The following is a 13,714-nucleotide window of genomic DNA, read 5'->3' as shown; positions in this document are numbered from 1 at the left end:
AACAAGTCCCTTACTGTATCCTAGGTAACAAGCTAGACTGACCAATCAGTCCATTAACAAGAGCCTTACCCAGTCCATTAACAAGTCCCATACTGTATCCCAGGTAACAAGCTAGACTGACCAATCAGTCCATTAACAAGTCCCTTACTGTATCCTAGGTAACAAGCTAGACTGACCAATCAGTCCATTAACAAGTTCCATACTGTATCCCAGGTAACAAGCTAGACTGACCAATCAGTCCATTAACAAGTTCCATACTGTATCCCAGGTAACAAGCTAGACTGACAGTCCATTAACAAGTATCCCTTACTCAGTCCATTAACAAGTCCCTTACTGTATCCTAGGTAACAAGCTAGACTGACCAATCAGTCCATTAACAAGTTCCATACTGTATCCCAGGTAACAAGCTAGACTGACCAATCAGTCCATTAACAAGTTTCATACTGTATCCCAGGTAACAAGCTAGACTGACCAATCAGTCCATTAACAAGTTCCATACTGTATCCCAGGTAACAAGCTAGACTGACCAATCAGTCCATTAACAAGTTCCATACTGTATGGAGTCCATTAACAAGTATACAAGCTAGACTGACCAATCAGTCCATTAACAAGTCCCTTACTGTATCCTAGGTAACAAGCTAGACTGACCAATCAGTCCATTAACAAGTCCCTTACTGTATCCTAGGTAACAAGCTAGACTGACTTACCAGTCCATTAACAAGTTCCATACTGTATCCCAGGTAACAAGCTAGACTGACCAATCAGTCCATTAACAAGTTCCATACTGTATCCCAGGTAACAAGCTAGACTGACTTACCAGTCCATTAACAAGTCCCTTACTGTATCCTAGGTAACAAGCTAGACTGACCAATCAGTCCATTAACAAGTCCCATACTGTATCCCAGGTAACAAGCTAGACTGACTTACCAGTCCATTAACAAGTCCCTTACTGTATCCAAGGTAACAAGATTTGACATAAGAACCAACTCTTGGCAACAGGTACTTCACCAGGGATGTCAACATGGCCGCCTCTTTACGGATCTGAAATAAAATGAGGCATTTTTAATCAACTCCAAAAACTTTGTTCAATTGCAGATGTTCTTCTTGTATAAAGCAGAAATACAATAATTTGAGAAATACTAAGAGAACTGACTTGTAATAAGTGGTACAGACACATAAATACCAGGTACAAAACTGTGTGTTATGTTTAGGCTAACAAAAAATCTATTACAGTCTAGGTTTTAAAGAATTAATCATGACAGGCAATGAGGCCAGGTTCACAAATTTATTCCATAGCCATTCTACTTGGTGTAAATTTCATCACTACTATTTTTCTTTATGAAGCTGATGTATGCACAACCCTGACCTGTTTGTCCTCCATACACTCATCATCTACATTGTTGTCGCTCTCATCTCCTCCAGATTCATCCCGGTCAGCATCCTCGTCTACCATCTCATCCGACAAAACATCGGTCATTAACTCCTTGTTGATGTTCACCTTTTCCTCCTCCAAATCACAGTCCAGCTTAGGAACAAATGACCACTGACCTGTTGAATGGACAAAAAAAACTTAATAGTGTTCATAAAGGAAAAAGTCCAGAGAAGCCAGCAGTACTGCCATGCCACTTTGAGCCAAAATTCTTAAAAGATTTGCTCCAAAAAATTCTATGAAATTAGACTGTACAGGCAATGATTTCCAAATTTTGCTCTCTTTCAGTTTTCCTATTTCAATAAAAAATATAATTATGTGAAGACTTTGGTCACTATATCATCTAAAATAGCATGAAAGTCAACATTAAATTATTATGATTTCGATCATTGATATCTCCAAATAATGTAGAATGCACATTCCAAAATGGTATGTAACAAAATGTTTTTCATCCTACATACAGATGTGAAGCCTAAGACAGAAAATTGGACTTAATGTGGCCAAGAAATGGTAAACAACACATAGCAATGTCATCCTGTGTCCATAACATTTCTTTAATCCACTTAAAATGACTCAGAAGTTAAGGAGCAGATAATTAACTTGAATTTGGACTCAACATGACCTTTGACTTCAGTGATCAGTTTGTGCACAATGGTACAGATTTCCAAACATCCCCAAATTTTCTGAGACTTTCAGCAAATCATGAGCTTTGATAAAGACAAAAAGGTTTTATTTGACCTCTGGTCCTCACTATGACCTTAAGTTGTACACAATGCAATGCCTTTCCTGTATTCAAACATACCAGGGATAAACAGGAACTGTAAATGATTCATTTACACAGCAACTTTGTTCAAACATTCAGAAGATCATACGGACCAGAATATGGTACATATAACACACATCCAGATCCAGAGTAATCTTTGCGATCACCATATTTCATATTGATTTTTCCTAAAAAAGTTGGAGCATTTCAGTTCTTTTCTATTCTTTCTCCTCTTTCATCTTTAATTATCAAATCTAAGGTAGCCATCTGTCAGCCATTTTGTTTTTCTGATCAGTACTATAATCAAAAAGGTACCACTAGGAACTAAGAGGAACCTACATATAAAAATTGAGCAAGACGCATCCAGTATTTCTCACAAAATAGCATTAACTGTCTTTCATTGCCAAAATCCAAGATCGCCACCGGTCAGCCATTTTAATACTCCGATCTGTCTCAAAATCGAAACATCACAAGTAGGGACCATAAAAAGGGCATAAGTAGGGGCCAACAGAAACCTATGTATATACCTAAGTTGTTTTCTCATCCCAACATCAAAAGGTCAACTTGACATCATGGACAATCTAATATGAAATTTGAGAAAGATTCAAGTCCCTATCAAGTGATAACAAGTATTGTTTACAGACAAACTGAGGGACCGAAGATATAGGACGATTTTTAAAAGCCTGTCATCTTCAGATTGTGGGTTAATACATCCACAAAACTTTGGACAAGTCCGAATGCTGGTCATAACAATTGAAATATGCTGTAATTTGATGTTTGATATTAATGCGTCTTTCACCTTGCAATAAGCAGATATTAAAATGATACACAACACACTGCTGTATCATCTCCTATATACTATTGAAGTTTCATTGAATTCCCTTCAGTTGTAGCACAGACATTCATCCCTGATGACAAATTTAATAGGCAACATTGGAACATTCACATCATACCAACCCTACCATATCTGAATGAAATCCTTATAAACTATGGATTGAGCCAAAAGTGAAAAATACAAATGAATTGTATAGTTCATTTTGATGTGAAAAATATCTTCACAAGGTGACAAGTAAATATCGAAACACTAAAATTAAAAATGAGTAAATGATTAAACTCTTTCACAAAATGCAGAATCACCTGTAATGATATTGATGAAAATATATTTAACAGATCACAATGAAAAATATACAATTATACTTTAAAATAAACTGGTATCATTAAAATATGATTATCTCCCTTTAACTGCTTTTGACACCTTATAAAGTCTAATGTTTGTAAGTCCTAACATTACTTAAGTAGCATATATGAAATTCTATTGATGGTGGTCTAGTCATCGACAATCATTTAAGTGCCATCTGAGTTAAAAGTCTCAGCTAGATACAATAAAATGACACCACACCTGGTCTATTCACAATGCATTTCTTTCACCTGCCACAGTCAGGCAGTTTTTTAGGTTTAGCTGTTGTTTCATCATCACCCTGTGAACAGCCAAGGTCATTTTGTGTCAGGGTATTCGTGTAGTAGTTTGTAGCTATCTCAACGAGCAAACTATGAGAGGCCCTTCACATGCTATCTACAGCTATTCCTTAAAAGTGTCTTGCCGAAGGACACAATCACTACAACACAATTAAGCCTGGTTCTCAGCTTCCTAAGCTTAAGAAACAACCTGTCAATGTCACCTATAGTAAGTCTCAAACTGTACACATTGGAACATCATTTCATGTTACATATTCCCAAGCTCTACCAACTGGGGCACCCCAGCCTCATTTGTCTTGCAGATATTTAAGTATAAACCAATATCTTGAAAATACATGCAATTGATTAGCCTTACCTTGGTATTGGTTTACTGCCATCTAACAATGAAGTCTTTTGCAACAACATTAAGACAGACATACTTCATACAGTTCAAGAACAGTGAACTTGACACCATAAAATTACTTTCAAAGCATGTAACTTACCCATAGACCACTGAACAGGTAGTATGGTTTTCCACAAGGAGCCATCAATAGACAATGCATTCCAGCGTTGAGACACCTGAGCACAGCGACAGAGCTGGCGAGGGTCGAGATGGGAGAAGACTTTCAACATCAGTTCTTCTGGTAGTGTGTCTATCCCCTTGTATTCCACCTCCTTCTCCGACTTCTCCCACTCCTCTTTCTCATGGAACTCATCACCTATCAATGCAAACATTGATAACAACTTCTTTACAAACTATAATAAATCCTGATTTACCCCTGCAGATTTACTCTGCAAGTTGTACTATTGTCATTTCTCAGCAAAATAATGTAAATTTGATTTGATCTTGACCTACAGATTAATATAATTCTTCTTAATTAATGAAAACAAAACCAATTAAAGATTCTCCATTCAGATAATGTAACATGCTTCACCTAGGTTTTTAAACATTTTCACTTCTGTATATAGTCATTGTGTAAACCGAAGTTTACTGAAGAAAAGAATACATGCCCAAGTCTCCAGAAACTATTTTTATTCATAACTGTAGCCTTGATTTTAGAATGATATTATCTAGTGCTGGAATGGGTATTTGGATATCCAGTTCCCAGTTCAGTAGGAGCCTTAGCTTGTTATCCGATTAGCATTTCAATTATCCAATAACCCTTCACCATAGTTATGCTGTACAGCAGGCTCCTCTATCATAATCTGTGACTAGTGCCATACTTCATGTATATGCGTATATTACAGTAAGATTATCCATAAACCATAGGTACCCAAAAGAGATGCGCATTAGAACAACACCAAAGATCATACATTGCTTACACACGGCTAGCTTGTTGACCTATTGTCTGTTAGTAATCTAGTCACAATTTCTACTTTGAGTTGACAGGAAACAATTTTGAATACAAATAGAATTGTTAAGTAGCTATTTAAGTATATAAGATAAGTATATAAGATAAGTAGTTATAGCAGAGGCCATCTTTTGTAGTCTTGTTGACTTATGTATTGCGTCGTATAGAGCAGGGATATGACAGATTCATAATCTCAATAGTCAAGCTCTATGATCTAAACAGGCCAATTTATATCAATTTCAAAGTTAAACATGAAATGTTGGTAATCCTGTTATGGTTCGGTTTGTCTGAGACAATTAACCGATTAATGTTTTTGCTTTCCAGTAATTATAATATTTATACACTTTGACTACTGATTCAATTCTAGGCCATCTTTTGTAGTAACAAAGGGTCACCTTGATGCATTTTCTAATATTTTACCTCAAATTATAGATTTTCATTCTGTGAACTTATGTATCTCTGCTAAAAGTTGAATAAGTTTAGTTTCGATCCAGAAAAAAAAAAAATAAATTGAAGAATCACTATAATCAGCACAACTAATGTTCATGGTCCTTCAAAACATTTTAAAATGTTACACTGGCTAGCTGTTATATCTCCTCTCTGGAAATGTCACTCATTCTAAGCACTAACTGATTCAAACAACTATCAAAGACACCAAAATTCAAGTAAATTTTTTTGTCATTTACAGCTTTATCATTTTGAATACCTACAAATCAATTCTTCTTCCTCCAGTTTTGCTTCCTTCTGCCCAGTGCTGATTGAATGATGTATGAGAACTTCATTCTTGATGTCACATAGTTCATCATAACTAAAGTACTTAATTAGCATTGGCTGAAAAATCTGAAAAATGAATCAAAATATCATCCTTTAACAAAGACATTCCACGATATCTAAAGAAGCCTTTTTTTAAACTGTCATTCTGAAATGAAATAAAACACATCTAGTAAAATGAAACTTTTTTCTCATTTATCTAATCAGTAAGACATAGTAAAGAGGTGTTCTGTATGCCAAGACGTACAATTAGTCCCTGTAAAATGTTTGTTTTACTTAGGTTTCATCATATGTATACACATATTTTCACATATCAAAATCTGGTCATTCGTAATATCTCAACGACTTTGTTATCTCGTACAGTCCCTAACATGTTGTGTTAATCAGACATGGGTTCAGCAGTGTTTAATATCAGTTTCAAATCAATACATAATAAAGATTTCAGCTAACCTCTTCTTCCTCTTCCATATGAGGGAGGAAGTTATTTGTAAAATCTTCCAAAGCAGTTCTTAGTTTGATTCCATAATTCACTCTATCAGCATCTGTTTTCTCTGTACACTTGTACCCATCCTGAAACAGGTTCAACATCTCGGTCAGTCTGTTGTCAGAGTGACAGTTACAGACCGCATGGTTCTTTATGGACAGACACTTGAGTTTTTCCTTAAGTTTATTCATGATGAACTGGTTTTCTACTTGCTCATGGTTGTGGAACTCTTTGAAGGTGTTGCACAGATTCTCCAATAATGATGTCAGGTGTCCAACATTTGTAAAGTTGATGTCAGAAACCTATAACAGAACAAAATATTTCAATTTCAGTAAAAGCACATAACCATATGAATTCTACAAACAAGATTCAACCTAATTAATGGTTAGAGATTTATACATCTCATGGAGAAAATTCTTTACATTTGAATAGAAGATGTATATATCTATAGAAGGGGAAAAGCTCTATGGATCTTATTTTAAGGGGCCTGTATAATGAATTTAAAATGAATTTAATATCTGATGGGGGAAAAGTTCTATGTATTTAACTTGAAGGGGCTTGTGTATCTTATGTGAAAAATTCTATGTATTTAATTTGAAGGGGTCAATATATTTAATAGGAAAAGGCCTATATCCAATGGGGAAAAGATTTTTGTAATTATCAGGAAGGGCTTTATATATCTAATGGGAAAATGTCTATATATCTACTAGGGAAAAGGTCTACATGTTTAATGGGTTTATATCTGAATATTTAACTGGTAAATGGTCTATACATTTAATTGGAAGAGGTCTATGTATTTCATGGGAGAAGATTTTAATATCTAAAGGGAGAAAGGTATACACATTCAATAGAAAAAGGTCTATGTAAAGTTAACTATATACATATATTACATATATAATTGGAAAATGGTTTGTATATGTACACAAAATCATACTAACAACACTAATATAATTACTCAATAGTCTATAAACATATGTGAAATGGGTTTTACATTTATCATGAACATGTAATGCCAAGTAGTTGTAAAAATCATAATCAGACAAAAATAAATCATAATAGTCATATCTTGCTTTATGAGTAAAAGAATAAACATATTTTACCCAAATTTAAAAAGTAAATTATCAGTTTACCACAAGATTATTAAATACATATACATAACAGATGCAATGTCTCATACCAAGAAACTGAATAAAGTTTACAAGCCTATACTAAAAAAAACTGTTGCCTTAATCTGAAATATATTATTATTTCATATTCATAATTATATTGTCTGAAAATTTAATTCATCATCCGTGTTTGCTGAGATCATTCATGAACCTATGATTTGATACTCTGCAAAATCTGGTCAGATAACAATTTCCTCAATAGAAATTATTGCCAACTTTATTGTAAATTTGCACCATATGATTGAAATTGAATTGTAATTGAGGTACAACTTGACAGAGTGTCTGAAATAATGTCATCCAATACATCATTTCACAGAACGACAAATTCATTTTGTCAAGAATTTTTTTTCTGATAATATTTTAGAAATAAACAAAACGCATGTAAAGAAAACTCCAGACATCAAGGATCTATTATCAGATCATTGGGACTCAAACTTCTTACATTGAGTGTGACGCAGTACGTCAGGGGGTCCGAATTTCGCAATTAAAAAACTGTTTTTCAATATGAAATTATGCATCACATATGTATTTAAGATAAAAAAGTAAAGTATTGTAAAATGATATGTATATAGATGACAACATCGCTATAAAAGACGGCGTTAAAACTATTTTTGTCATCAAACTTCACAGTATGAAACTAAAATCAGCAGTTTACGTAATCGTCAGAAAATGTTCATGCATGTTGTCGAAGCATCATATCTCAACGGACGTGCGTACCATGTTTAAATATTTCTGCACTAATTCCTTCATTCTAGAATGAGGAATAGTGAAAACGTCTACTTCATCAGGCCAGGATTTCGGCGCCATGTTGTGTTTTGGTAGGAAGTGTTGAAATATCGAAGAATCTCGTTTAATTCTCGTGTGATTGTGACGCGTCGTGTTGCTATGGTCGCTCGAGCGGTGTCGCGGCATATCAAAACTTCGGAAGATTAGGGAGTCTTATACAGCAGTTTCTTAACTGGGAGAATCCGGCCGGAATTCACAAGATGGCCCGAAATTATCCTGCGAGTACGCAGAAACAAAAGTTTTTGGAAGAATCATACAACAAGGAGCGTGATACAAGGCTTGTGTGGTTCTTTTCAAATTCAGCGAAAGGTAATCCACTGTCACAGTCCAAACAGTCAGAGGCTATGAAAAGAAATATCCAAAACGCACCGAAACCGGCGGCGGATTTATTTAACAAATTACCAGCGGACAAAACACCTAAACGGTTTAACAAGAAAAAGTCAGATTTTCAAAATGTTCCATTTAAAGAAAGAAATACTGGCGAACTACTGAGTGTTGCGATGCATCCAGTTACACCACATGTTAGAAGTAAGCTGTACGACGGATTCACTAAAGAGGGAAGAGGTCGATACCAATATCTTTGTGACAGATACAAGGAAAGTCCAGAGGACAAATTCCAGTTCCCTCTACTTAGTTCCTGGGAATACGGATGGCGGTTGGGAGATGTTGTGAAGAAAAGTGAGATTAAGAAACCTCCGTTTGGACGTACAAGAATAGTTGCAGACACCTTTTATACAAGGACTGGTATTCCTACTAGCCCCGCTGTTGATGTGTAAAGGTAACAGTTAATTCAAGAATGATTAATTTACTGAACTGAGTTAATTATTAAGTCTTCTGCAAAAGTATTATTTATGGAGAAAAAAAAAACTAAAGCATTTTGTGATATCACCCGTGGACACTGTGTCGCTGTTCGTCTCGTCCGTAACCGTGTTCGTGAATATGTACTGTTGGTAGTGTTGAGAAGAAAGTATCTGAACATTCTACATGGAGACATTGGAACGTGTATATATACCTGTACCATTGTTGGATCGTATTTGTGATAAAAGTTTGTTTAATTGTTTGTTGTAATTCTATTCGAGTGAAAATATGTGTGACTTACTACATTTTATAGCAATCAATTATTGGAATTTTCGACGTTTGTCCAATTTTATATTTAAGAAGGACACGTCAACCACAACGTGAAAACTAATTTCATTTGCTCAAAGTAGCATTCTCTAGTATATGTTGTTTGTATGTATTTTAATGTGATAATGCAATATGAAAACGTGTACATATCCATATTGTGTGAAAAGTTTAACTTGAATTATATATACAATTGTACATATCATAATCGATAAGAGAAAACTCATCCATTTCTCTTTTCAACCCTTAATCAGTGCCGTCCGTCCAAAACTGGCAGATTTTGTCTATTATCCAATGTTGCAAATACCTGTACATATATCATACTATTATGTTCTATTTGTACATAAGAATCACTGGCGTGTATACCTTAGCGGGCTTAAGTATAATTAAATGTAGGTTTTATACATGTATATTACTAGCTTTACACCACTTGAAGAAAAAAAACATGCATAAAAATACTTTCAAAAAACATTTCTAGTTAATTTCTTTTTCTGTTTGATGTGTTACATAACTGCATTATGCGTTACTCATTTACAGAAAAAAAGGAAAGAAGTACGTGAAATATATAAAGTCTGTTGGTTTACTGACCCAGCTACTCGATAGCAACACATTGAGATGCAACTTTTGACCCGTTTGTGTTACCCTTGAACAATTTTCGTCTGTGTACCCTTATGCTAAACCAAAGACTAGCTAAACTAAGTTTCTTGTTCATGTACTTGCATGTATTGAAGTAGATATTGCGATAAAATGGGTCTCCGTATGGATTTTAATTATTCATAGAGAGGTAATAAAGCTGTTTTGTGCTGTTCCGTTTGTGTAGGGTTTACTCTTGAGAGTTTACCTAACACTAGGCCAATGTATGTATACGTATGAATAGAAAGTCGATATTTGTATCTGCAGGGTAGAATATATTACAATATGCACTTACACTGCATAACAGCGTTTCTAATACTTTTTCTGACAATACGTGTTAGTAAGAAATTATTTTCCCTTACATGAAGATGTAGTATCCTAAGGTAAAAACGAATATCTAAACAGATTACATGACGCGTATCAAAACATTATGGCTTTTCGGGCCGCTTTGAAGAAGAATGTTTGTCATACATTCCGTTTTAATGGGCAAATGTACGGTTACGTACCGATCTGTGTAATGTACTGGGTCGATAGTTCGATGGATAGCTAGCACTATCAATAGCCAGTGTATCTATTATGTTTGCACACAGAAATGCTCAACGTCGATCCGATATTTCATCAGATCGTGTTGTATAAATGTTTGCTAGAGATCCAAATGATACTTGTGTCAACCCGTTCACGGTTATAGCACATATGTAAACACGAGAAATTTCATAACACGCGTTCGTTTGAACGCTTGACTTCAAAGCGTTATAAACGAGTCAATCAAAACGTTATCCCTTAAAGTTGCCCTGACCACCATAGACTTAAAATATACATCGAATTAGTAACATTCCTATTAAGAACACTACTCACTTATTCTTGACAGGTTTCGTTATACTAGGGGTACTGAGTCCGTTAAAAATTATGAGGTAATTATAGAGACGTAAAAAATTGATTGTCAGAAATGCAACAAAAATGTTTGTAGATGTCTCAGAATCTGAAACGGAGAGGTTTAAGAATAATGATAATTTTAACGTCAGAAAATACGTAAGAAAATAGATTTCAATGTACGATATTTCTTAGTTCTCAACTTCGAATATATAGGCTTTACCAGATGTGTTGATCATTATATAGTAAAATACACGGATATAGCCATTAGCCTTTTCCTTAGGACAAAACAGGATGATATAGCTTGGTCGATAGCTTTTAATATACCACTAGCGATCGTGTATATAGCTTAGTAACCAGTTTACTATGTATCGATCACGAGGTTCATTAAATTATTTACCTTTATACATCCGATGAATAAAACACACTGATATATACCCAGGCTTAGAACAAGAAAAAATGGCAGTACAGGTACAGGCTGTCCGTAAAATGTGTTGATGTCCACAGCATCGCCAAGGATAGGTGCTGTGGAAAAGGAGGGAAGGGCTGTTAGTTGGAGGAATCGTCACATAGCAATATTTTTATTTATCAGGATGGGGGAATTTTCATTCACAAAACGTGTGATCAATAAACGCTTTTTTGGCACAATCTATATCATTGATAATGTATTACCCTGTAACCCGAAATATTGGTAGGAACCACTTACTATATATACTACGACAAAAACACTAGACCTGTTGTTTGTCGGCGAAAACAGAATCCACTAAGTGCCGCTTTACGTTAACTCGCAGTATGTAAACAGACCGCTTGTACACGTACCTGGTCGGAGAACGGCACTCCTTTGTATATAATGTAGATACTGACTTAATCGATTGTTGTATGATTAAGCGTGACGTGCCTGGCTGCCATAATTTCCTTATGGTAATGACCCCCGAAACAAAGGTGTATTGGGTATGTACACGACTCCTCTTAAATCTGTATCGGAATTTTATATTACCGACACATTGTCATTTATTACGACAATCGAATCAGTGTATTAACAATGGGATATTTACATTGACACACCTTTATATAATGGTGTGGCGAAGACACTAATAACTATCTAGTGTTTAATGAACCTTCTTCCTAGAGAGCTTCACCTATACTCCGTGTCTCGTCACCGCGCCTCATATCCCGCCTTCTGTAAAGTCTAATATCAACTCAGATATGCACCTATATATTCCACCAATATGAAATAAGACACGTCACCATATATATAATCAACATGATTTCATCCCACCAATCAATAACCTAAGAACAGATAAACATATCATCATGCTCGGAAATCAACTATCATCCAAATAATGAGACCCTTGCCACATCATCATGTCCATACGTCTTATGAGGGCTGATTGGTAAGTTGTAAGCCATGTATTGAAGAACTTAAGCAGGGATGTCCTTTTTCAGCTCTACTATTCCCTCACTATCACTCTAAAGTAAACAAGGCGAGTGGCTTTTACACAATGGAGAAACAAATCGCTGAAAGAACAGTGATTCAATACTTGCAAAACATAGGTCTAGAACCCAAGGATATCCATACTGATATGGTAGCGACACTAGGGAATGGTGCCTCTTCATATGCTGCAGTTAAAAGGTGGGTGGCGGAATTTAAGCGTTACAGGTAGAGCCTTGGGGATGACGACCGCCTTGGAAGGCCTGTCATTGTTGCGACCCCAGAAATTGTCTATAAAGTCTATGATAATGTTATGACTGACAGGCGAGTACACAGAGATATATAGCCAGTACAGTTGGGATATCACAGGAAAGAATACTTTCCATTCATACAGAAGACCTTGCAATGAGAAAGCTCTCAGGCCGTTGGATACCAAGACTTCTGACAGTTCAAAAACAAACAGGCGGACTTTCCTTTGCTAACCCGAACCTTTTAGAGGCAGATCCTGCTAACTTTCTGCAGAGGTTTATGATGAAACCTAGGTCCATCATTTCGCCCGAGAGGTCAAACAAATCTACACCACGGAAGCACCGCGGTTCACCCTCGCCACAGAGGGCAAAGCCTCTTCCATCTGTTACAAAGGTTGTGGCCTTGGTTTTCTGGGAATCTGATGGTATTCTGATGGTAGATTATCAGCAAAAGTGACAAGCAATCAATGGCACATGCTATGCATCACTTCTTTAACAGTAAAGAGAAACTGTTAAACTCAAGCGCCGCTGAAAACTCTGTAAAGGTGTGTCGTTACACCAGGTCAATGCCTGATCCCTCCCCAGCAGACTTTCATCTACATCCAAAATTGAAAAAGGCCATTTCTGGAACCCACTTTCGGTCAGACGGTGACGTCATACATACAGTGGAAGACTTTCTGAACGGTCAAGAAAAGGACTTCTTTGAAAGTGGCAATGAGGCCCTTAAACATCGCTGGTAAAAGTGAATAGATACCGAAAAGGATAATGTTGAAAAATAATGCATATGTCCGCCAAAAGTCAAACCCTTACATATGAGGCCCACAACTTATCAATTAGCCTTCGTACGTTCAACTAACGAGAAACTACACCAGACAAAGTGGTAGTGCAGAGTAGCCAGCCTATTGTAGTATGGATGATGAACTAGTACTTATCCCTATTTTAGTATAGTTGATGAGCGAGTCGCTCTTAAAGCATCAGGGAGAGGCGAGTATCCAGTATATTCACTCTATTGAAAAATATTGATCATGAAGGACTATTCACTCCATTGTAGTACTGGGGATTAATGACTATTCACTCTAATGTAGTATTGAAGATTAAAGACTATCCACTCTTTTGTATAATTGGAGATTAACAAGTACACAATCTTTTGTAGAATTGGAGATCAACAAGTATACAATCTTTTGTAGAATTGGAGATTAACGA

General features: G+C 35.8%; 2 protein-coding genes across 3 annotated transcripts in view; one reads left to right on the top strand and one right to left on the bottom strand.

The window, feature by feature from the left end:
* Positions 1–8,227, bottom strand: part of LOC132561517 (F-box/LRR-repeat protein 5-like) — a 63,879-nt gene extending 55,652 nt beyond the window's left edge. For both annotated transcript variants that reach the window (XR_009554710.1, XM_060226218.1), the window contains exons 1-6: positions 8,138–8,227; positions 6,221–6,556; positions 5,710–5,839; positions 4,151–4,366; positions 1,367–1,548; positions 928–1,041 (exon numbers count right to left, since the gene is read on the bottom strand). Coding sequence is in view for 1 of the 2 variants with exons in the window: in XM_060226218.1 (XP_060082201.1) it covers positions 928–1,041; positions 1,367–1,548; positions 4,151–4,366; positions 5,710–5,839; positions 6,221–6,556; positions 8,138–8,227 (1,068 nt within the window). In the remaining variant the exon portion in view is untranslated. The remainder of the gene's footprint in view (positions 1–927; positions 1,042–1,366; positions 1,549–4,150; positions 4,367–5,709; positions 5,840–6,220; positions 6,557–8,137) is intronic.
* Positions 8,228–8,406: 179 nt separating this feature from the next.
* Positions 8,407–9,767, top strand: LOC132561538 (protein ATP6V1FNB-like). Its single transcript, XM_060226240.1, has one exon. The coding sequence runs from the start codon at positions 8,407–8,409 to the stop codon at positions 8,980–8,982; it is 576 nt and encodes a 191-aa protein (XP_060082223.1). The 3' UTR covers positions 8,983–9,767.
* Positions 9,768–13,714: the final 3,947 nt, after the last annotated feature.

Source organism: Ylistrum balloti, unplaced genomic scaffold, assembly GCF_031769215.1.
Source record: "Ylistrum balloti isolate Yb309-2 unplaced genomic scaffold, AGI_CSIRO_Ybal_v1 Utg371224, whole genome shotgun sequence".
NCBI lineage: Eukaryota > Metazoa > Mollusca > Bivalvia > Pectinida > Pectinidae > Ylistrum > Ylistrum balloti.
Note: the sequence above shows the minus strand (reverse complement) of the source record. Positions and strands in the feature narration are given on the sequence as shown.

Bases quoted from the DNA above. Each gene is read 5' to 3' on its own strand.
- LOC132561538 (XM_060226240.1), top strand. From the start codon at position 8,407: ATGGCCCGAAATTATCCTGCGAGTACGCAGAAACAAAAGTTTTTGGAA.